Here is a 24089-nt window from a genome sequence, read left to right as displayed (position 1 = left end):
GCATAGCCGCTTGGATCTTAGAAGACTTTGCTGGGTAGTACGCTTTCAAGAGCTGCCTCGCCGGTTAAGTGTATGCCCTTCTCCATAGCAGCCCCTACAGTAGGAAGAACATAACATGTGCTGTATCTCTTTGTATTTCTGACTACGAAATCAGTAACTTCAGTCCAGTGGATGCAAAGAAAATGTGTGCAGTGCCGTAAGTTCCAGATGGAACCTGTTCACATGAATTGAGCGTGTCATAACACGTGCCTCGCTTTGGCACAGCTTTGAAATACTGTGCATGATTCAAAGTGCTTGAGTCTGTGTGCCTTGGTTTTAACTGGGGGTAGTTGGAGAGCTTCCAGTGGCTACCATGTCATTAGTACTGCTGGGTTCCCCCACTGGAATCTAGCCCTCTCAGCCTGAAATAGATAAAAATTCTGATCGACTATAGTTTTAGAGTGGGAGGATCAAATGATTTTATTTAATGTGTTGGCATTTCTCTTCATTGGGACTTTAAACAGGCAGGTTCTAAATAGGAATAACATGTCCCCACTTTTTTCTCCAACAAACAGGGGTCATTTGAGTTACAGATTTAGAACTACCCTCTGTAAATGCAGAATTTGGTAACTTTGATAATTCTGTAAATGCCGAATTAGATCGGATTTGATTAGTTTGATAACCTAGGCTGTAGCGGAAAGAGCAGGCCCTTTGGTTTTAGCGAGAGAAACCCTATAGTTTGTGCAAAGTCGATGTGTTCTAAGGATACAAGGCTGGTTTCTAGGAGCCAAGGACAGCAAGGACAGACTCAGGAGGGTCTGTGTCTAGGACCCAGAAGCCCTAGGAACTGAGGTCACTCAGGCTGTGTCTCGAGGGCCGCAGGGTCTCACCTGTCCTTCTGCCTCTGCACCTGCTCCTTTTTTCTCTCAGCAGATTCGCTGCCTTCACTTCTGTGTGACGCAGCCAAGCACAGCTGCCCGGCTCTGGCTTTTTATCACCTCCGGTTCAAGGGCCAGCCAGGGCTGCCTGGCATCTGGTTTCCAAATTCCTGGGAGAATCTGGTGATATCATCTTGAGTCAGATGACTGCTCCTAGTTTGTTCATTTATTTATTTAAAAAGTTTTGCTGAGTTCTGGCTACGTGTCTCAGCTGATTGGAGCACCCTCCCATAACCGAGGGGTTGCAGGTTTGATTCCTGATCAGGGCACACACCTAGGTTGTGGGTTCTATCCCCGGTCCAGGCAGGTGCATGTGACCTCTGCCTGAACACATGCAGTCCTTGGTCTGGGCGTGTACCAGAGGCAGCCGATCAATGCTTCCCTCTTGCATTGATGTTTCTCTCTCTCTTCCCCCTCTTTAAAAGCAATGAAAAAATGTCCTTGGGTGAGGATTTAAAAGAAGTCTTTACTGAATGCCAGAAAGTGTTTTAAGCACAAGGGAATGCATCCTACCTTCCTGGACTCTGTGTATGTGGTGTGTGTGTGTGTGTGTGTGTGTGTGTGTGTGTGAGAGAGAGAGAGAGAGAGAGAGAGGGAACTTGTTCTTTGGAGACTGGGTTAAGAGTTACAATTTTCAGAGAAAGAGAAGTGTGGCTTAGGATCCAGATAGATCTGGATTTGAATCCTGATTTCTCTCCTTACCAGCCCCATGTGACCTTGGACATATCAGATTACCCCTCCCAGCCCCACTTTTCTCATCAGTAAAATGGGAATAGTCCCTTCTGGGTGGTCACGTGTATTAAAATAGAAGGGTAAAGTCGGGAGCGCAGTGCTTGCCACACGGACTCGGAGCTGCACGCCTCCCTGGTTGTGACCCTGAGCAAATTGCTTAACCTGGTTTTCCGCCCGTGAAATAGGAAAGAGTGTCAGCTCCCTCCCGCGCTCCCTGCAAGGACCGACGTGTGTAAAGTGTGCCCGGCTCTGGGCACGTGTGCACAGCAGACGTCAGTGTGGCTGCCGCTCCTCTTGCTCGTTATTAGTCACATTTTTTCTCTTTCTTCTAGTTCCCTTTTGGCCGACGCTTGCCATGTGACATCTACTGGCACGGTGTTTCATTTCACGACAGTGACATATACTCCGGTCAAGTGAACAAGTTCCCAGGTATCCGCTGCGGCTGTTGGCGTGTACAGGTGTTTCCAGGGCTGAGTCTGGGGTGCACCCGTCTTCCGGGACAGGACGTGCTTTGAGATCAGACGCGGGCCCCTTCACTGAGCCCGGCTGCCACACTCTGCCGTGGTGCTGCCCCCGTGGCAGGGGCCTTAACACAGAGGGGCAGGGCTTGGCCCACCGAGGGTTTAGAGATGGGAGGCTCAAAAACGTAAAGAGACCGGCTCTCTGGGTCTGACGCCCCTGCCGCAGGCGTGTGACTTCCACCTTGATTGTTAGAGATGTCACATGGGGGTGGCGTGAGGGGGCTGCATTCTCCAAATGAAAAAAAAGGGGCCATTTTACTTAAATAATTTACTGAATAAAGTTCTAGGAACATGTCACAGAAACAGGTGCGCAGTTTTCATTTTCTCTAAGCATCCCACGTGGAGGTGCCACTGTAAACCACGTGCACCCACCCACCCGGGGGCCAGTCCTGGTGGCAGGGAACCCCTGCGGCAACCCAGGCCGTCGCCCCAGGGAGACTGGCCGGTGGGAGGACTCCAGCCTGGACAGGGGGCACGGCCGACCTGTTAAGATACCTGCTCACCCCACCCCCAGCCTCCCCGCTGCCTTTTCATTTTATTTTTAACCTCTGCCGCCCTCTTCTGCTGGGAGCGCTGTTCCTTCTTTTTAATGGCTCAGTGAGGCGGGGTGGCTCCAGTGAGTGGAAGTGCTGGGGGAAAGGGGCGCTGGTGAGGCTGGGTCTGAACCCCGCCAAAGGGTCTTCCGCTGATCTTCAGAAATTTCAACACACTGTTCAAAACATGTTCTAATGCAGTAAGTTTTTAAAAAGGTCATCACCTGAACCTGTCCCTCATTTAACAAAACCACGATGCTGATGCTTCCATATTGCTTCCCAAACCTTAACCACGATTATGTATCACTTTTTCGTAGTTTCAGTCCGAGCATAGTTGCCTGATAGAAGGTGTTTTCTCTTAGCATTATACTCTGTATGCTTGTTTTTAAAAGGAGAATCAATCTATTTTTTTCTTTGGCAGTCCGTGCTGCCTCTGTAGGAAAACACCCCTCAGAACACCTGATATCCCCATACACTGGCTGGCTGTGCCCCATCTGCCCGGGAGTTTTCAACTGGGCGTGCAAATTGCCCCCGGCCACACGTGGCTCCGAATCACTTAGAAGGAGACAGGGCAGGAGACAGGGCCCGCCCGCCGGGCAGCGTCAGGCATTTCTCCCCAGCGGAGTCTTCGCAAGGGTTCCGGGGGCCAGTCTGTCCCCTCAGGTGTGAGCTTGGGGGCAAGGAGACAAGGCCCAGGTCGGTGCACGGCAGTCCAGCAGTGTGTCTCGGCTGAGATGGTCGGAAGGAGCCAATATCTGGTGGAGCTACGCCATAGCACAGCTTCCAGGGTCCCTGCCAGGGTCGTGCTCAGTGACCAGCACCACCACCCTCGGGGAAAGCCCGGGGCTCTGGCTTCCTACCAGGTATTTATGCAGTTTGCCAATCAGGGGTCGTTTTAACCATGCGCTTTGTTTTCTAGTAGCATAGCTAACTTTCCACTTTATTGGTTTCCAGGGGAACGGAGCTAGAAAATTAACCCGGGGTCAAGTTTGTCCTCAGAGAAGGAGAGAGGGTTTTGTTGCGGGACGAGAGCGGTGCTCGCAGCCAGGGTTCTCGCGCACGGCTTCATGGGATAGCTGTTATTTGCTCTCTCTCGCTGCTCAGGAAAGGTGACTTTCTGATGCCACTGAAGGACTCACTGGGACATCGGGAGAACGTAACCTGAGAGAGAACAACTCTTTGAATGAGGACAGTCCCTAAGACGTGAATCATCCAGTGAGGCTTCATTTACGTTTCCCCCTTTGCCCGTGCCTGGTCTGTGGCCGAGAGAAGGAAGCGAGTCGAGCTGTGACTCTGCATTCAGAGCACAAATTAGTAACGCAGGGAAAGACGCCCCCGCAGGACTGGGTCCGTGAAAGGTGACAGAGGCATAGTCGTCTCAAAGCAGCAAGTCTGTCCCATCCCACGTTCCACGTGCTGGCGATTAGGACATATTATTTCTTTTCTTTCTTTTTTTAAAAAGATTTATTTATTTATTTATTTTTAGAGAGGGAAGGGACGGAGATAGAGAGAGAGAGAAACATCAATGTGTGGTTGCTGGGGGCCATGGCCTGCAACCCAGGCATGTGCCCTGACTGGGAATCGAACCTGCGACACTTTGGTTCACAGCCCATGCTCAATCCACTGAGCTACACCAGCCAGGGCTAGGACATATAATTTCCACTGGACTAGCGGCAGCTACTTAGCTCTAGTGACACAGCAGGCCCTCGAACCTACGGGCAGAGGAGCGGGTGGCCGGGCCCTCTGCTCTGAGAAAGACGGCTGTCCTCTGTGGTGGGCGAGCGCAGGTGTCCTTTGGCTCCAATGTGTGCCCAGGCTTACCCTCTGTCTCTCTTACACCCCGTTATGTAGAACACGCATTTCGTGCGCACGGGATATGACTTGCACTGAGTCCCAGTGGACACGCCAGGCAAGTATAAACACTTCCCACGCTGAATGGACGGGAAACTTTCAGATATGCACATGGAAATAATTTATTTTGTTAGTGCCAGCACATTAGCGTTTAGCCACTTTTCAATGGGCCAATTTCCTTCCAATGTTATTGTATCTTAGCTGATGGATTAAGACTTTCTATAAAAATAATCTGATTTAGATGTGTCTCAGAGTCCAGAACTGTCAGTTCTTAGCTTACAAACAACAGCCCTTTGGTGAGCTTCAGGGTCTGAGATGTTGGCGGCATGTGGTGGGCGGTGCCTGAGAGCCCACCCTGGGGAGGGGGCTTTCTGTAAAGGGCGGGCTGGTCCAGGGAGGGACCCATGGGGCAGCCATCTGGCACGCATTGGTTTGGGCTGAGGACACACAGACAAGGAGAAAGCCACCTAGAGAGGGAAGTGTGATACAAAATGCGCACTATGCCAGAGGAAGTTTGGACCGCGGGCACGTGGCCTCACCCAGATTTGCTTGGGGGACAGGCAGGGTGAGAGACACTGGGGAAGACCAACATGCGAACACTTGGAGCCCCTGGGGATGGATGGGACTGAACCTCGTGCAAAAGAAGGGGGCAGAGTTGGTGCACAGATGCAGACCGAGCACACAGCCCGCTCAGCTGAGGGCAAGGGGCCCACGATGGTTACAAAGGGTCACATGTAGTAGGCAAGGACTAAAGGTCATGGAAAGCTGCTGAGGAGTTTTTAAGCCAGAGAGTGACAGGGGGCAGCTTGGGTTTTAGAAAGGTCAGCCAGACGGGGTGCACTGGAGCTGGGCAGGAGTCTGAGAGACGAGGTGGAGAGAGAGCTGAGAGGCTGCTGCAGCATCCGAGCAAAGGTGAACCTACTGGTGGTGCTGGGACTGGAGAGAAGAGGATGGATCTGAATGTGTCATTTGCTGCCTGATGACTATAATGTGTTTTTGTTATAAATGATACTTGTGTTGAATAATGCTCCCAGTGCAGCTCAGATTTTGTTTTGTTCTTGGGTATTTTTTTTTAACTGGGCAAGCCTGAGGATCAAGCTGTCATCCTCTTGGGTGGCTCCACATGGGATAAGACCCTGGAGGCCTGAGTCTTCAGTGGAGCAGAAACAAGCCAGGCCCAGAGGAAGGGGCAGGAGGCAAGCTCCGGTGTGAGAAGCTCCAGCCTGATGAGGGTGTTTTCCCAGTCAATAGGGGAACTGCCCAAACAGCGGTGTTTAGGGACAGCCCTTGATGAGGACCCCAGGCAGGCAGTCAGGCTCCAAAGAACCTGTGAGTGGGCGCTGAAGCCCCAGGTGGGAGGAGCCCCGCTCTTGCAGGGTAGATGTGGGGGAAGCAGAGAAGGAGCGTTGGAGAGAACAAGGCAGAGGCATTACTAAGGCAGCCACTCAGGTACCAGGGACAAAAGACAGGCTTACAAAATTTGGGGACAAAGCAGTGGAGCCTCAGAAAAACAGTTCAAATCCTCCTTATTTAATTGGACTACGAAGTTGGGGTCAAAGATTGCCTTGCTCCCAGTCTTGAGGGGAGCTGGTGTTAGACCTGAGCTTCCATCTCAGGTCAGATGGGTCCCAGAGTCCAGGGCAGGGGTCACAGGTGGGGTCAGGTGCTGCAGCTGCTTGGAGAAGAGAGGTCGAGTCTGGAGCCGACAGAGCCTGGCCGTGACCTTCCTATTCACATACTTACTTTGGGAACATGGGCTCTGGCTCAGCTAGAAGGCCAGGTGCTCTTGTCAGTGTCTTACTGAGAGCAGAGGGCACGCCCCACATCTGTCTCTGAGCCCCTGCTGGAGGTGGGGATGCCAGTAGCTTCCTCGTGGGGTCCGGTGAAGGGTGGGAGACATTCTCCCAGGCAGCAGTGGGTGGCAACACAGCCAAGATATGGTGGGGCAACAGATCTTTGGTGGGCAGCAGACTGGGGTAGGTCTCCACAGGTGCCTTCTGCAGACAGGTGTCCAGGTGGCATTATTGTGCTGAGCTGTCTACAGCCGGCAGGCTGGAGGTGTCTGGGAAAAGTAGCCACCGGCTTCTAGGGCTGCTTCTGAAGTTGGCTGTTTTCAGGAGAGAACAACCTGGAGACAGACGCAAAGGCAACCTTGGAAACAGATCTGTTAGCTTGTGCAGGGCCCGCTGAGCCACAACTTGAAAGGAGCCATTGCAGACTGATCATGAGCATCCACTTAACTCGCTGGACCTTGATTTCCACAGAGCTTTCCCAGAACAGTCAGATCGTGCTCCTGTGCTCTCGGCACTTCCGTCTGTGTTGTGCGCGTCCTTCTGACCCGCTGAGGGGTTTCGGGAGCTTCCCCAGTCACAGCTCCACCAATGTACAGAACCCACAGCACTCTGGTCAGGAGGCGGCGTCTGTTGGGTGTGAGGTGTTTAAAACTATATGGCAAGTTTTTAGTTTAAAACTATAATTAAAATCCTTGCCAGACACAAGTAAAAAGTTTCCAAGGAAGTTGAAAGTGTGTTTTTGTGTGCTTTGCATTCAGCTCCAGTGATTAGAACTCCAAATTTCTAATTTCATCGGGGAATAAAAAAGAGTAGCTATAATTTTCCTAACCCATTCTTATTTCTGGGGAAGCTCAGACTGGTGCCTTCAGTGAGTTTATTTATTTATTTATTTTTGCTAATATTGAAGAGCCCACACGAGAGCACAGTGTATTAGTACTTTTTAAGCTCCTTTACGTCTTACTTAATCCGTCTCTATATCCTTCTAAACAAGAACTAAGAAGCAGGGTATTGACAGTCTTGAAGTTCCGATCTTTAGATCTGTTGCTCTTCTGAGTGTGCCTGGGGAAGCAAGAAGTAGGTTATTGAAACCCTCATCCTCACGTGCTTGCCCTCTGCTCCCTGCACGGGGGCGTGGAGAGAAGCCTTGGGCACCCTCACGGTGCCCATCTGGGATGTGTGACAGTTCGGTCAGTCCGGGCTGACACGGAACTCTGTTCTTTCTGTCGAAAGTACCTCCGCTGAGCAGATTGCCAGTGTCGGCGACAGGCCTGTGGGGCTCCTTCAGGGCGGAAGCCGCTCTCAGTCTCAGTCTTGAGCGGTGATATTTGCTTTAACAAAGAAGCACGTTATAATGTAAAACAAATTACTTAAAATTTGCTAAGGTAAACACTCAGTTTCCTCTCTTGTCAGAGTTATTAAAGACATGACCAGAAAAAAAGTCCCCCATTCTTTTCAAATATTTTCCAAGGGAGGCATTTCAGTCCCCTCTGGATGAATCAGTGAGATCTGACCCGTGTGGGTGGACCCCTGATGCTTACAGCCGAAGGGCTGCTACGGATTCGGCTCCCCCGCCCTGAGACTATGAGTTACGCTGTGGCATCTTTTCCAGTTCCTGTCCTCATTTCAAAGAGACAGATTTTATGTGGAAAGGCGTGTATTTTTCCATTTTATTCCTTTAATACTCATAAGAGGCTAAAACAAAGCAACTTAGTTAAGCTTCTCCTAATGTAAGCAGAGTCCACTAGATAATATTCTCAAGGGTGTAAGATGGAAGGAATCCCAGAAATATGTATGGTGGCCCCAAATTTTAAACAAGGATCAAGTTTTAAGTGCGAGATGTAATACATTACATTGTCTAGGGGGCTGACAAAGAACGGAATAATAAGCTAGGTGGAAACTCATTCCTTCAAATGGATGTCTCTTTTTTATAGGAAAAAAAAATTGACCCCTTACCTCAAGTTTTTCAGTGATTTGGTAGGTCTTTCCAAACCACGAGTCACCGCTGTGGGGAGCAACTCATATACCTTTCTTTAATCCTGCCCGAATAAGTGCATATGTCGTTAGGGAGGTTGGAGAAGGCCCAGGTCGTGGCCGCTGTGCAGCGGGCGGCCCTCGCAGGGGACGCCTCACCGCCTCTCTCCCCTCCAGGCATGACGGAGATGGTGCGGAAGATCACTCTGAGCAGGGCCGTGAGGATCATGCAGAGCCTCTTCCCCGAGGAGTACAACTTCTACCCTCGCTCCTGGATCCTGCCTGACGAGTTCCAGCTCTTTGCCGCTCAGGTGCGTGCCGCTCCACCCCCGTGTCCCGGGAATGACACTGCGGTTGCAACCGTGTCCTGGGCGCCGGGGTGAGGGGTCCCCGGGAATCCGAGGCTGGCCCAGGGAGTGCTTGACGGGGCACAGTAGGTGTTAGCAGTCATCACGGCAGACTGCAGAGTTGACCAGGTAAGGCGACAGGTCGGTGAGCTGAAGAAGTGGGTATTGACATGAGGAGACAGGCCGGACGCTGACATTGGAGCTGCACCCCGGGGTCAGCGTTCGGGGAGCCAGGGAGACAGAGCTGAGACAGGTGGCTGAGCCTGCAAGAGGACTGGGACTAAACAGGTGAACCTGGAGGTGTGGTCTCCCCAGCATCCTGCGGCGTGAAAGGGGGAGGTTGGGCTCTGTCTCGGAGCCAGAGGCTAGGTCTGACAGACCGTGGGGTGGGGGACCCTTTCGAGTGTCCTGCTTTACACTTGTTCCAGAATCCATTTCCAAGCCACCCACTCCGTATCACGGCCACATATCTGAGCACGACGTACTTTGGCTGTTTCACCATGATTGTGAAACAGAACCAGCGGGGAAGCTGAATTCGGAATTGCCACTGTGGTTAGTCTTTCAACGGGTGCAGTTAGGATGGTCTCAAAGCCTTTGTCAGCGGGCTCCACGGCCCATCTCATGCCTCTGAGGGCAGCGACAACAGGCACCCGCCTAACCGCGACGTCGGTGGCCCCATGGACCGGTCCTGCTGGGCTCCGTGATGCAGTGTGCTGCCAGAGGAACCTTATTTCTTCTGGTCCTCACAGTGAAGTTGATTGTATCGGTATTATTATCCCCACTTTGTGGATCAGGAAACCGAGGTTTTGAGAAATTCAGTGACTTGCTTGAGGAGTTGGGATCTAGACTGAGAGCTGATTTCAAGGCCTGTGTTTTCATAGTCTGTTTTATTGCCTGCAGGTTGTTTTGGTTGTTAATAGCAAATCATGAAACTTGTAATAAAATTAGAACTTGTAAGTCACCAAAAGAGCTTCAAGTGGTAATTTTCGAAAGGAAGCTCTCGACGGGATGGTTTCACGTGGGTCTGTTCATCTCCCAAAGTTCATCAGAGCACTAACTGAAAATGAGGGCACTTTATTATACGCAAATTATCTTTCAATTAAGTTAATTTTAAAAAATAAACTGTCAGCTGCTCCCCATGCTGACCCCTCAGTTTCCCGCTCGTGTGGTTCTGCTCCCAGTGAGGGATACCTTTCCCTTCCCGTTTCTGCAAGTCTTTCCCTGTCCATTTTGCAAGGCCGCATTTAAATGGGGTTCCAGCCGTGCCTCCGAAATCAGATGAATGAGAAGGGTGTTCCCATCATCTCCCAGAAGCTCCCTGGGCCTCTGTGCAGCCGCTCTGCTCAGTCCCCAGCCCGGCCGCTGCTGCTGGTCTGCATTCTCCCCACAGGTTACTTCGGCCTGTTCAGGACATTCACATACATGGAACCCTCTAGTATGTACTCTTCTGAGTTTTCTTTTTTCTTTCAGAATTACGTTTTTGAGATTCACCCATGTTTGTTGGGTATGTCAGCAGTTGGTATTTTTCTGGCGAGAAGTGTTCCGTTGTGTGACTATACCACAGTTTGTTTATCCAATCCCCAGTTGATGGGCTTTAGGGTCTGGGCATTAGGGTCATCTCTGGTTTGGGGATATCATCAGTAAAGCTGCCCGGACTAACCGTCTACATAAGAGCTGAGGCAGGAGGAAGAGTGTTGAGCATAAGGTAGGTGTATGTTTAACTTTGTAAGAAATGGCTGGGCCCTGGCTGGTGTAGCTTGGCGTATTGAGAGTGGGCCTGCAAACCAAAGGGTCACTGGTTCGATTCCCAGTCAGGGCACGTGCCTGGGTTGCAAGCCAGGTCCCTAGCGGGAGGCATGTGAGAGGCAACCGCACATTGATGTTTCTCTCCCTCTCTTTCCTTCCCTTCTCCTCTCTCTAAATATAAATAAATAAACTCTTAAAAATAGTAAAAGCCCTTGCACTAAAAAAAAAAAAAGAAAGAAAGAAAAGAAGTGGCCGGGCTGTTTTCCAAAGTGGTTGTAACACCTCACACTGCTACTGGAGGTATGTGGGAGTTCTGCTTCTCCCACACCATGGCTAGTCCTTAGTTTTGTTAGTCTTTTGAATTTTAGACATTCTGGGAGACATGTAGTTGTAGCTCTTTATGGTTTTAATTTATAGCCTCCTCGATGTCTAGATGTTAAGCATCTTTTCCTATGCTTTTTGGCTGTCTGAATATTTCTTGTTAAGCATCTGTTCAAAATTTTTGCTAATTTTTATTAGTATTTTACTGTTAAGTTGTGAGTCCTTCATATGCTCTGTGTACAAGACTTGTGTGTGTGTGTGTGGTGATGTGTTTGTGTGTGTTGTGAATATGTCCACCCACTTTTCAGTCTTAACCTTGAGTTTTCATTCTTAACTGTCTTTTGAAGAGCAAAAGGTATTAATTTTGATGAAGTTTAATTTATCATTTTTTAATAGTTTGTGCTTTTGTGTGCTATCCAAGACATCTTTGCCTAATTAAAGGTTATGAGGATTCTATGCTTTGTGTTTTTTCCCTAGAAGTTTTACATTGAGCTCTAAGATCCACTTCAAGTTAGTTTTTGTGTACGGTATGAGATTGGGGTCAAAATTTGCTTTTTTCTATATGGATATTCCAGTTTCAGCACCGTCTGTTGAAATGGCCATCATTCTTCCGCTGGATGACCTCGGCATCCCTGTGGAAAAGCAGTGGATCGCACATGTCTTGGCCTGTTTGCAGACTGTTCCGTTCCACGCCTCTGAGTGTTTACTCTTCTGCTAGCGAAGCCTCGGGCTCCATAGTCGGTCTTGAAATCAGTGAATCCAGTCTTTCGGCTTAGCTTATCCTCAGAATCGTCTGGCCGCTGCAGGCCTTGCGTACTTCCAGGTCGACTTTCCAGTCAGTCTGTTCCGTTTCCACAAAGACGCCCGCTGGGATTTTGGCATCGTGTTGGATCTGCCGACCAGTTTGGGGACAGTGACGCCTTAGCAGTGCTGAGTCAGAGCCTCGGTTTTATCTCCCTTTGTTTATGTCTTCCTTATTTGTCTCAGCAGCGTTTTATACAGTTTCCCCTGCCTGTTTCCCTTCCTCATGCTACTGTAGATGATATTCCTGAATTTCGTTTTCCTGTCGTTTGTTGCTAGTGCTAGACATCCAACTGACTTTAATTTTGAGCTTGTCCCATGGGGTCTTGCTGGATTCCCTTATTAGTTCTGGAAGTTCTTTTTTGGCAGAGTCGTTAGGATTTTCTATGTGTACGATTAATTCGTCTGGGAATAAATATGTTATTTCTTCCTTTTGTAATCTACATGTGCCTTTCATTTCTTTTTCCCGTTAAACCATGCTGGGCCAGGACCCATGTACCGTGTGGGACGGAAGTGACTAGAGTGGACGTCCTTGCCTCGTTCCCCATCCCTGGGGGAGCGTCAGCCTTTCACTGTTGCGTGTGGCACCAACCAGAGGTTGTGCGTAGGTGCCCTTCATTAGGTGGGCGCAGGGGTGTCTCCTGTAGTTTGCAGGAAGCTTTCCATCATGAATGGGCACTTAATTTTGTCAAATGTTTTGCTGCATCTATTAAGATGTGAGTTCTTTTCTTTATTTTAGTAATATGACGAATCCCACTGATTAATTTTTTAAATGTTTAACTAAGCTTGCATTTCCGACATAAACCCTGCTTGGTTCTAATGTATTATTTGTTTTTATATCCTTGCTGACATTTTGTGAGCAGTTGTGTCTTCTGTGTCTTCGACCGTGAGACAGGTTGACATTTCATGTCTTTGTCTGGCTTGGTGTCAGGCAAGCTTTATGAAAGGAGTTGGCAAATGCTGCTTCTGTTTTTGAAGATTTTATATAATATTAGTATTATTTCTTTCTTAAATGTTTGATGGAATTCACTGTTGAAGGTATTTGGGCATGGAGCTTTCTTTCTGAGAATACGTTAAGTTTGATTTTTAAAAATATAGGTAATTTGTCTTTCAAGGAACTAGTCCATTTCATATAAGTTGTCAAACCTACTGAAATAAAATTTTTTAAAATAGCATTGCCTTATTTTTTAACATCTGTGAGATATGTATCATTGCTGATATCAATAATTCGTGTTTACTTTTTTCATGATCGGTCTAACTAGAGGTTATTATTTTTTTGCTTTTTTTAAAAGAACCAATGAATGATTTTATTATTTTTTCTCTCTTGTTTGTTCATTTTCTATATCATTGATTTCTAATTTTTATTATTTCTACTTCTTTTGGATTTATTCTTCTTTCCTTTCTAAAATAAAAGGCTATTTTAAAGAGGAACCTAAGTTCATTGATTTTAACCATGAAAGCAATACATTTCCATCTACGCACACCTTGCTCTCTCACATTGTAAGTGTGTAGAAGTGTGGTTGATTCTTGTGTACTAACCTTGCATCCTGTAACCTTGCTCACCTCTTCCAATAGTGCCAGTAGCCTATTTTGTAGGTTCCATAGGATTTCCTATATAGACTGTCATGTTCTCTGAGCATAGGATGGTTTTATGTCTCGCTTTCCAATCAGCCCTTTATTTCTTTTTCTTGCTTGATTGTCCTGGCTAGAGCCGCTGTAAAATGATATCTGAGCAACAGACAGGCTGAGGGCTGTATCTAGGCGTTAAGACAGGAGTCTCATGCAGAGAGGGACCTTTAGAATGGAATCCAAGGCCAAAAGCATCCCCAGACCAGAGAGGGGATGCTTTCAGGGATCTGGTGGAGATGCCGTGGCCAAGACTGGAAGCCCCAGAGGAGGGGCAGATTTACTGGGGAAGGTGGAAACCTGAGCCAGTGCTTGTTGCTTAACTGTTAGGTTTCTGGTTTTAGCCCTTAAGAGAGATGCTTTATCACCAGTAAAATGGGTAGGGGGTTAGCAACTGCTCTGTCTCTTCCTATTGTAGCATGCTAAGCCCTCATGTGGCAAAGCCCATCCGACTGATGCTGAAGGTGGTTGGAACCGGATAGTTTCCTAACGCAGAGGGGGATTTCTTTGTCTCTAAAATGACAGTAATTTAGAGTCTGCTGGCCCAGGGGCTGGGACAGGCAGAATGGGACCGCGAACACCCTGTGACCATCACTTAGCCCTCCCGGGATCTTGGGTCAGTCCCTTCTCCTCTCAGCCCCATTGCTCCATCTGTTAAATGGGGAACTGCTTATCACCTCAGAGCGATCACGGGCCTCCAGTGAGTATTCGATGATGAAATGCTTTCTTAGCTGCAACTTTGATTTTTAAAAAAAGCGGCCTTATTTCTAATGTCCCCTTTGTTTTAATATAAAACAACACTGTCATATTAAGAATTCAAACATAGCGATGTGTAATGTAAACAGTGAAAGAAGTGTCCCTGTGCCTCAGAAATTACCGGGCACTTCAGGGTTTATTTTTCCAGTTTTTTTTGTGTGTGTACACAAAGATGCACTGGAACACACACAGCTTTTTTTCTTTAAAAAATGGGATTTTACTCTACAGTTTTTGACCCTCTTTTCCCCACTGCATATATTTTAGACATCTTTCCATGTTAGCGCCGTGTAGTAGCAGTGCATCGTATGACTGCGCCGTGACTTTTAAAATCACCTCCCCACTGATGGGCAGCTAGGTGGTTCTCAGGTTCTTTGGTTCCATAAAGAATGCTGTTGGGCGCGCCCTGACGTAAGTATCATTCTGCACTTGTGCCAGCCTTCCCTTCAGAGAGACCTCTCCAGGTGGAATGCCTGTATTTGCATTTTGACGGGCAAGCCACACCCAGGGCGTCCCGGAAACGCTGCACTGAAGTGGGAGGGAGAAAGGCCGCGCCAGAGCCCGGCCCCCCGCGCACTCTCAGCACGGCGTGTGGGCTTTGCCGCCTGATTCTGGGTAACAGCAGGAGGAGGTCTGAGTAGCTACAAAACATTCTAGAACCTGACGCTCTGTGGGTATTTTATTTCCCCCGTTAATGAGGATTAAATTTACTTCGTTAAGAAAGGGGGAGATGCACGGCCCCCTGCTATAGCCATTTGCAAAACTGGTACCCAGGTCTGATCAGCAGGTGGCGCCAGGAGGAAGCCAGTGGGCTTCTCAGTGGAAATTTTTGCGGCAACCAGAGGAGGGTGCAGGCTTCCTTCCCAGTTTTAGCAGATGGCCAATAAAAAAAAAATTCCTTGGAGTTTATTTTGCATATGGTCTCCCATCTGGGTATTTGAGAAAAGTACAGTTTTGTTATCAAAACAGTATTTATTATGGTGAAGGAGTTTATATTTCATGGCAGAAGAACTTTTTAGTGAATAAAGCCAAAAAGCTGTTCAATAAGGTTTTGCAGCTTCTTGGAAGGAACCAGCAAGCACAAGGTTCTTCCATTTTCCTCTCCAGTTACCCTCCTAAGTTAGCTTTTATTGATTCAGCTCCTCAAGGCTGAATGAAATGCATTATGTGCAAAATCCCCAGAGAACAATGTTCTCCGCTGGCTGTAGAAACTAGGAAAATGTGGACCTATAAGTGGGTCAGAGTCGAAGCAGAAAGAAAACCTGCAAAACGACGCATATGTTCCTCGTCCCCATCCCATGCCTGTCCAACAGGCTTCTGGCGGGTTGGCTGTTGGCATCATTTCCCTTCATCTGGACAATGTGCCGGTTCGGCTGACCTCAGGTTACCCCGTGGTTGAAGTTCACCCAAAGGGTGAAGCTTAGGCCTTGGCGAGCCCTAGCCCACCCCTGCAGCCTCAGCACCCACCACATGCAGCCTCTTCCTCTGGGACCCTTCCACATCCAACTCTCTTTGGTCCTCAGTGCGCCTCTGCCGCCCCTCTCCTTCGGCCCGGCGCGCTCCTCGCCGGCATCCTTCCTGGCCCTCTCAACCTCCCAGGCTGCCTTCTGCCACCTGACCAGTTTTGCTGATTCTTCAGACCCCAGCTGATCCTTTACGTTCTCTGTAAAACCTACCCTGCCCCCCTCACACACACGCTGGGGGGGCACTTTGTTTTCCCCCCTTCATGGTACCCGAGTCTGTCACACTGTTTAGTGACTTGTGTTTAGTTCTCTTTCTCTCCGGCTCTTAAGATCCGCGAGGCCGGTGAGGGCCTGGACGGGCCTTATTCATCATTGTATCCCCAGTGCTCATCCCAGTGCCTGGTGCACAGCGGGAAGCCCAGTGTATTTGCCAAATTGAATTGCAAATGAATATGCAGGTGCTGTGGTTGAAAATGTTGTTTCTTGTAAGTTTAGCCATGAAAGTTACTTGCTTCTCCAAGGCCACAGGTATTAGCCTGACCCAACCTGTGACTTTAAAGGGTCACGGGCCACACCTGGGCTGTGAGGAACGTAACCAAAGTAGTGCCATCTGATGAGATGGTGGTCGAGCTGCTGGTCTTTCCCGGTGATCCCAGCCTCCACCCCACGCAGAGCCCTGACACGCACCGCAGCGGACTCGGGAGCCGTCGTGGAGACCAGATGCCTTCTGTGCTGCAGCACGGCACCCCTGCAGGCCGGTGGGGTTCTGGTGCATAACCAGTGGAAGACTGAAGACAGAGTGAGGGGACTCCAGCTGTCAGAAGGCAGATGATTCAGAGCTGCTGGCAGAGACGCTGCAGGAGCCGCGGTTTCACCTCCCCATCTGCCTCAAGTTTTATTGCCTTTGTTGCCAAAAATAGAACTTCACCTCCTGCTTAGATATATCATATTGTTCTTGTGCCCCATGCTTAACAGCTCCATTTGTTTACTGGAAGAATGGTGTCATCCCAAACTCAAGATGCTGCTCCTCTCTGGAAAAGCATACTTAAGGCTATTCATTAGGAAGTCCTTTTAAACAGCCCCAGTGACAGCTGGCATCTGTGCAGGGCTTCAAGGTTCTCCAAGTGCTTTCTGTGGGCGTGGCCTCTGCTCCCCTCCCTCAGGTGTCATGACCTCCAGTGTGCAAGTGAGAAGACAGGGGTCCGGAGTCGAAGGTGCTTGCTCGTGGTTACCCAGGACTGCACCACAGCTAGTGCCTTCGGATCTCGGACCGGGTTTCGTTCCGACTTTTCCTGAGGCCTACGAAGTGCCAGGTGCCGAGGGTGCGAGACTAGTCCGAGGTGTCCTTGCCTGGTGCAGCGTTTCAAGTGAGTGAACCCTGTGCCAGGGCCAGGAGACCTGCTGCAGCCCTGGCCCCGCCCCTTCCCTCCAGCTCTCTGGGGATGTGATTGCGATATAACGTGATATCTTTTTAAGGTTCACATCACGATGATTTGATACACGTGCATATATATAGCAAAGATTACCACAGGGAGGTCAGCGAGCACATCCATCATGTCACACGATTCCAGTTGTTTTTCGTGGTGAGACTGTCTAAGATCTACTTTCTTAGCAACTTTCCAGGGTGTAAAGCAGCACCGTGAACTGTAGTTGCCTCGACGCCGCGTGTGCGATCTCCAGAGGGCTCGCCTTGTGACGGGAAGTGTGTGCCTTGTCCGACGTCCCCCCTTTGCCTCAGCCCTCAGCCCCCAGCCCCTGGCAGCCGCCGTTCTGCTGTTTCTGCGAGTTTGGCTTGTTTTTCGATTCCACGCATACGTGATGTCAGACTGCATTTGTCACGTTCTGATATATTTCACTTCGCACAATGCCCTCGAGGTCTATTCACGTCGTCGAGAATGGCAGGGTTTCCTTTTTGTGGCTGAGCAATATTCCTGTGTGTGCGTAACGTTCTCTTTGTCCGTCCCTCTGTTGATGGACATGCAGATTGTTACCACGTGTTGGTTGTTGCGGAAGAACGCCGCGGCGAACATGGGGGTGCGGGTACTTCTTAGAGTGATGTCATTTCCTTTGTGTAGAAAACCAAAAGTGGGCTTGCCGGGTCAGATGTTTTTAATTTTTTTGAGGCAGCTCTACACTCTGTTACACAGTGACTGCGCCAACTTGCATCCACCCCGTTAGGCGGGACGTGACATCTCGTTGTGGTTTTGATTCGCATTTCCCCAATGACTGGTGATGTCGAGCATCTTTTCACGTACCCGTTGGCCATTTGTAAGTTTTCTCTGTTCCGGCAGGTCCTCTGGTAGTTGTTAAATTACATTGTTATTGTTATCTGTTATTGAGTGGGATGAATTCCTTACACCATTTAATAGTAACCCCTTATCGGGTAGATGGTTTGCAAATGCCTCCTCTCCTTTTGTGGGTTGCCTCTTCGTTTTGTCGATTTTTAATTTTTTTTTTTTTTTGCCGTGCAGGAGCTCTCCAGTTTGGTGTGTTCCCACCTGTTGGTTTCTGCTTTGTCACTCGTGCTTTTGGTGTCATATCCTGCTGCCACTGCTTAGTAGGCAGTGTTGCCCCAGCCAAGCTGTCTGCCACCCTGCCCCCAGCCCGGCCCCAGGCTTCAGTGTTGCTTCTGCAGGAGGAGAAGGTTGCAGAACACGGCTAAGGCTCCTTCATTTTGAGACTCTGTGAGTCTGGCTTTCCTGGACTTCCGTAATACTCCCAGCTGGAGTTAAAATTCTGCACAGATTTCTGCCACCGAGGTTTCAGTTGGAGCACACAGGGGCTTATGTAATCAATTAGCTTCTTGCACACCCTGGGCCAGTGCAGCCCTGGGCCCAGGGAAGTGCTGGTGATGGAGGCTGTGCTACCGGTGCTTCTGGAACCTCACGGGGGAGAGAGGGGACGGCACGGGGCCTGGCCATCTCCCCACCTCCGTCTCACCCCTCCCAGGAGGTCCGCAGAGGCTGTGTCTGCCCATTCTGTTCCCAGTAGCCGTGGCGGGTGGTTGGCTGAGCCGCGTACATCCTACCCAAGACTTCCTCCCCGCTGGTTCCCTCGGAAGCCCATTCAGAAAGATTCATTTCTGCCCAAGTTCTCACACCTCTGTTTCTCCTGCCAGGGACTCCCTTCCTGCACTTGTCCACCTGACAAACTCTCCCTGAGCCTCCCTGTGCCAGAGTTGATGCCTCCGAATCTGGGAAGGCCTTTTCTGATATCCCCTCTCCCACTCGCCTCTCTCCCACTGTCTTGCTGCCCAGACCCACAGACAGTCCCTCCCGGCCCCCTTCTGTGCTCTCCCTCAGTTACAGGACCCCCAAACACGGCGTTCTGTGGCAGTGCTCTGGTCGACAGATAGTGAGGCAGGCGTGTGGGGTCATTAAGACCTAGGTTACAATACTTTCTCCATCATTTTCTACGCGTGCACTTAATTATTCTGAGCCTCACTTTCCTCCCCTGTAGCACCACAGGGATGCTGTGAGAGCGTACCGCTTCCCCTCAGTGAGTGGGCACGTACTTACCTTCTGTCCGTGCTAACCTGGGGAGCTGGGGGATTCACGTCTATCTGCCCAGTACCCTGCACAAGGGGGACGCCCAGGCACGTGTGTGTGAAGTGAAGGAATATGGAAAGAGGTTTGGGGGTCTTTGATGGAAATTTAATCTGGAGCTAAGAATGCTTACACAAAGCATTCTGGGTGTTTCCGTCTTACTGGAGAAGGACTTATTTTAATTTTTAATAAAAGTCTAATCTTGAGACGATCTCATTATTCAGTGATAGATCATTTAGGAGAGGAAAAGAGCTGAGACTTCTCTTCAACTCCCAGCTGGGCTTCAACTTTTTTCCTCTTAGATCCCCCCCACTCCCCACCCCGCAAGGCAGCCTAGTGCAGTAATACTTTCAAGAGTAGAAATTCTATTGTTTAATTTTCTACACTTCAATCTGGCCCCCAAATACACTTAGTGTTTTAAATCACAACTATTATCATCGCGCCGCTTTGCAGCACTGCCTTTGACTGTGGAGCTTTGAGATAAATGCCGTCATCAGAGAGCTGCTGTTTGAGCCAGCCGCCCCCCACCCCTCCCTAATGGCGAGCTCTCAGAAAGAAGTGAAGGAGGTAAACATTTTTCTGGGGAACTTTCAAAGGTCAAGAAAGCCCTGCTTTCCAAAGTGAGGAAAAGGTCATCTTTCACCCTTCCATTTTTGTCCTTTCATTTCATTTTGCAAAAGTTCTTTGTGATGTCGCCTTCGTCACTTGAGCAGAGGCGCCTAATTTTCTGCGAGAAAATGGTGGGCCCAATCTCGAGTTCAGTGCCTATTTCAAAGGGAAATTATGAAAATTGCTCTGCCCGCACCTTCTTTCCTCGTCTGCGAAGAGACGAAGAAATCTCTCCTGCCCCGCGTCTGGTTCGGCTCCTTTTCTGTGTAATTGCTCCTTGGAGGAGGTCCTAATGGAAGGTGACGCGGAGGCGCAATTTGGTTTTAGAAAGACGCTGTAATCCGATTCTCCGGCCTCGTTAATGAAATGATTCCCTTGTCCTTGCCTGTCACCTAGCCGCGCGCTCCCCTCCCCCTCCCCCGGAAATGAGCCCCACGTGGTCTCCAGGAGACTTAGAAGAGGAGGGTGGACGGGTTTGTTTGGCCAGGACAGATCTAATCACAGTGCCTTTTCTCTTCTTTTAGAGCCAGTGCCTGTCTTCTATTTTCTGACTTTGTACTTTGTCATAATTTCAGATTTACTGAAAAGTTGTAAGAATAACTTTACAGTTTCTGCACATCCTTCGCTCGGAAAACCCCACCTGGTAACATTTTACCACATTTGCGGCCCCCCACCCTCCTTTTTGAGAGTGAGTTGCATACCCAATGCCTTTTCTGCCCTAAGCGCTCTGTGTGTATTTCCTAAATAATAGTTTCTCTTGTAGCCACAGGGTGGTTGTCACAATCACGAACTTGGCACTGATGGATGCTGTTTTCCAACTTAATGACGTTCACAGCTTCTCCAGTTGTTGATGGTGGTCCCAGGGACGCCTAACTAGCGGGAGAGTCCAGGCCATACATGTCCCGCGCCCGGCGGTTGTGTCTCTTCCGTCCCCTTTAACCTGGGAGAGTGTCTCCGTCTGTCTCCGTGTTTCATGCCACTGGTGTTTCTGAGGAGCACAGGCCGTTTAGCAGACTGCCCCTGGATTCAGGACATGCACTTTCAGCAGGAAGAGCCCAGGATCTGGGTTGTGTCTCTCACGGGGGCATCGTCTCGGGGGTCACACGATGTTAATGTGTCTTATCACTGGTGACAGTGACTTCAATCATTTGGTTAAGGTGGTGTCTGCCAGATTTCTCCTGAAAAGTGACTGTGTCCCCCTTAGTATCTTGAGGGAAGTGGCTTCAGGATGACACAACGTCCTGTTACCCCTCAAACTTTCACCCTCTAGCTCTCACCTCATGAGCGACTCTCGCCTGAACCCGTTGTAATGATGGCGGCTAAACGGTGGTCAACTCCACCACTCCTTCTGCACTTGTGAGCTGAGTTTCTGCTGCAAGGGAGAGCTTGGCCTTTTCATTTATTTTTCTACACCTGCACGTTCATGTGGACTTTTGGATTCTTATTCAGTGGGTCATAATCCCTTAGTATCATTATTTGTTTGAAGCCCAAATGACCCAGGACTTGGCCAGTGGGGCCCGGCGTCCTCCCAGCAGTCCCCACGGCTCTCTGAGCGCTCTGTTCCGCTGCAGCGAGGTGCTCCAGGCTTTCCCCGCGTCCTCCCTGCACCTGCCTCGGCATCGGCCAGTGTCACAGGAGGCCCTAGCGTCGTTCTGGCGGCTGTCACGTGTGCTCACTGCTGTAGGGCTGTGTTCTGTGCCCTTCCCCTTTCACAGAAACATTTTTCGACATTCTCTTTACCATCCTGGAGTGAAATATTGTCAAACTTCATACATGGTTCTTAAAAAACTAATGTTTTTCAAAGGAGAAAATAAGGAACAACTCTTTTTTATTTATTTATGTTTAGACAGAGGGGAAGGGAGGGAAAGACAGGGAAAGAAACATCAATGAGTAGTTCTTCTCACATGGCCCCCCACTGGGGGCCTGGCCCGCAATCCAGGCTTGTGCCCTGACTGGGAATCGAACCATCTACCCTTTGCTTCGAAGCTTGCACTCAATCCACTGAGCTACACCAGCCAGGGCAGGAACGATTCTTTATAACAAAGTTCTATACATTCCAGTGGGTACATGCTTGGGGGCGCTGTCACACTGAAAGACCTCATGCAGTGGTCACGTGCCTGCGCCTGCCTGTAATGGATGAGTTTGGACATGAGGAAAGCAGGACAGTTTGGCTGAGCGCTATTCCTGTGCTCTCTCTCGTACATCCATACACAGGGTCCGGCGGGAGTAAGGCCTGCCTGAGTGCGGCGGGCAGGGTGATAATGTGGGTGTAATACTTTATAGCTTTAATTTGAACATTTCACTCACAACATCATAGGGCATGCTTGATTGTGATGTTGTTATGTTACAGAATTACATGCTTATGATCTTGTAATAATAAAGTTTCGTAAATAAAAGGGGCGTTATTTGTGCCGGACCCTGTATTATACATAATAGTGTAAATATGATATTAAGTAATATATTTGGCATTTTAATTCCTATATAATCACATTGTGTTGTACGGCTGACTCAGACACAAGAAGCCATGCGCCTTCAGGGATGCGATGCTTCCGAAATATTGTGCAGAGGAGGAGCCTAAGCCCCAGAGAGGGAAAGGGTGGCCGAGTCGCACAGCGAGTCAGAGACACTCCTTCGGCCTAGAGCTGGAGTTGGCACCGAAGGATAAACCTGAGAGGTCATCTGGGCCACTCCCCCAGGTGAATCTTCTCTACACCTGGCCAGGTGGCCAGGTTCGATCATCTTCAAAAACGCACCATTTGCTATTTTTCAAGGCAATGCATTCTATCTTGGGACTGTCGTAAATTTTAGAATATTCCCGAGTTGAGACCTTTCCCATCCTTCCCTCCCCGCGCCCTCTGGACGTGGGCGGCCCCAGGGGGCTCGTGTGTTCCCTGTGGACTCTGTGCCCACCCTTCAGAAACTTTGAAATCATATCTGGGTCTCCTGAGCTTCCTTAGTTCCAGCCTCTGGCCTTGTACTTGGCACTGAGATTACTGGGATGGACGAGCCTCATAGGTCTTGTCCCCGTGGAGCTTTTGGTGCCGTGGGAAGGCAGAGACTCCATGAGCGAACCCACTGGCTGAGTCTCGGCGCCCCGGCTTCCTTTTCCCAGGCAGCGGCGCGGCAAGAGCTTGGGTTCTGGGCTGGCCACACCTGCGCTGACACTGCCCACCGCCACGCGTGCGGCCTCGGGTCATCCCCAACCCTCTCAGAGCCCCGTTTCCTTCTCTCTAAACCCTAACAGTGGCTCTGCCTCATTGGCTGTTGGCGGGCGCTCCCGGGGTAGAGCGTTAGATGAGAGCACTGGGCTGCCTCACTCTCGCTCCTGCCCCCGCCCCAGCGGGACGCTGCTGGACGTTCAGAAAGCGCTCGAAGCTCAGGGTAGAAAGATTTCCAGAGCAAAAGCACGCAGACCTATCTCTGCTGCTCTGGGAGTTGCCCTTTGTTCGATAACCAGGGGATACTTTGAAAATTGTACAGGTGAACCACCACCAAGGAGACCGTGCCTCTTTAAATTCAAGGTGAAGGCCAAAGAGTAAATGGTCCCTCAGCTTGATTGCTGTGTACTTAGTGTTAGAACCCATATTGACTGATGTCACCGTTGACTGATGTCACCGTATCTCCAAGTCTTACACGTTGCAATTATTTTCGGTCCCCATTATTAATCTAAGTATTAGGTGAGCTCCGATGGTGTTCTCCAGGTACATTATAATCTCACAAGTGTTCTCTGGTCAGGCAAGTCTGGACAGTGCTGGGCCAGGGCGGTTTATCACAAGCCTCATCGTGCGGATGGAGAGAGGAATGCCGTGGGGTCACAAACACCCTCCTGGGTTGTGGACACATCTCTCCGTGGCTGTCAGTTTATGGGATCGGACCCTGGTATCCCGAAATGCTGCCCTGTTATGGTGACGACACAGCCGTCCTGTCTTTACGGATCACAGGCCAGGTGTCCCCTAGCCAGGGTGGACTCTCCACCGCCATTGTGTCAGGGGTCTCTCCGAGCTGGCCGGGCTTCTCTCAGCCAAGAAGAATTCCCTGGGGAGTCCGGATGTGCCCCTGGGGTGTGGGAAGATGCTGTCCCCTGCTGTCTGTCCGAGTGCATGCTGCAGACCTCTGGCGCGCTGAGACCGGAGTGTCTGTAAACAAAACGATCTAGTGGCCTCGCTGCTCTGTTTATTTCCCTGCTGCTCTCCCTGGGTCGTTAATAAACCTGCTTCAAGCTCGGTGGCATCTGGGTCATGAAGAACTAATTAGGGAGAGAGCTGGAGCCTGGGCTGACTTTGGAGCGTTAGAGGGGATCCGACCCCCCTCCTGTTCCCCGGGCCCACTGTGGTAGGGACAGGGACTAGTGAGGTATCCCCAAGGGAAGTGGATTTGGGGGAACAGTCAGCAGAGTCTTCCCGCAGGGAGAGAGGACCGCCACTCCCTCTCCGATTGATCAAGGCAATGGGGACATTTTCTGATGGGTGACCGCCGCAGTTAAGCTAAACGATTGGCCAGAGCGCTGGGCTGACATTTCCGGTGAGCCGGTGGGGAGCTCAGCTGAAGGTCCTGTCGGGG

General features: G+C 49.9%; 1 protein-coding gene across 1 annotated transcript in view; it reads left to right on the top strand.

The window, feature by feature from the left end:
• The window catches only part of TTLL11 (tubulin tyrosine ligase like 11), a 190109-nt gene that overhangs the window by 32745 nt on the left and 133275 nt on the right, over positions 1 to 24089 (top strand). Inside the window, 2 exon segments of the mRNA XM_036022170.1 lie at positions 1982 to 2078; positions 8496 to 8629. Of these exon segments, the coding sequence (XP_035878063.1) occupies positions 1982 to 2078; positions 8496 to 8629 (231 nt within the window).

The sequence above is a fragment of the Phyllostomus discolor genome, chromosome 3 (assembly GCF_004126475.2).
Source record: "Phyllostomus discolor isolate MPI-MPIP mPhyDis1 chromosome 3, mPhyDis1.pri.v3, whole genome shotgun sequence".
Taxonomy (NCBI): Eukaryota; Metazoa; Chordata; class Mammalia; order Chiroptera; family Phyllostomidae; genus Phyllostomus; species Phyllostomus discolor.
The sequence above is the reverse complement of the archived record's forward strand: the minus strand, read 5'-3'. Positions and strand labels throughout refer to the sequence as shown.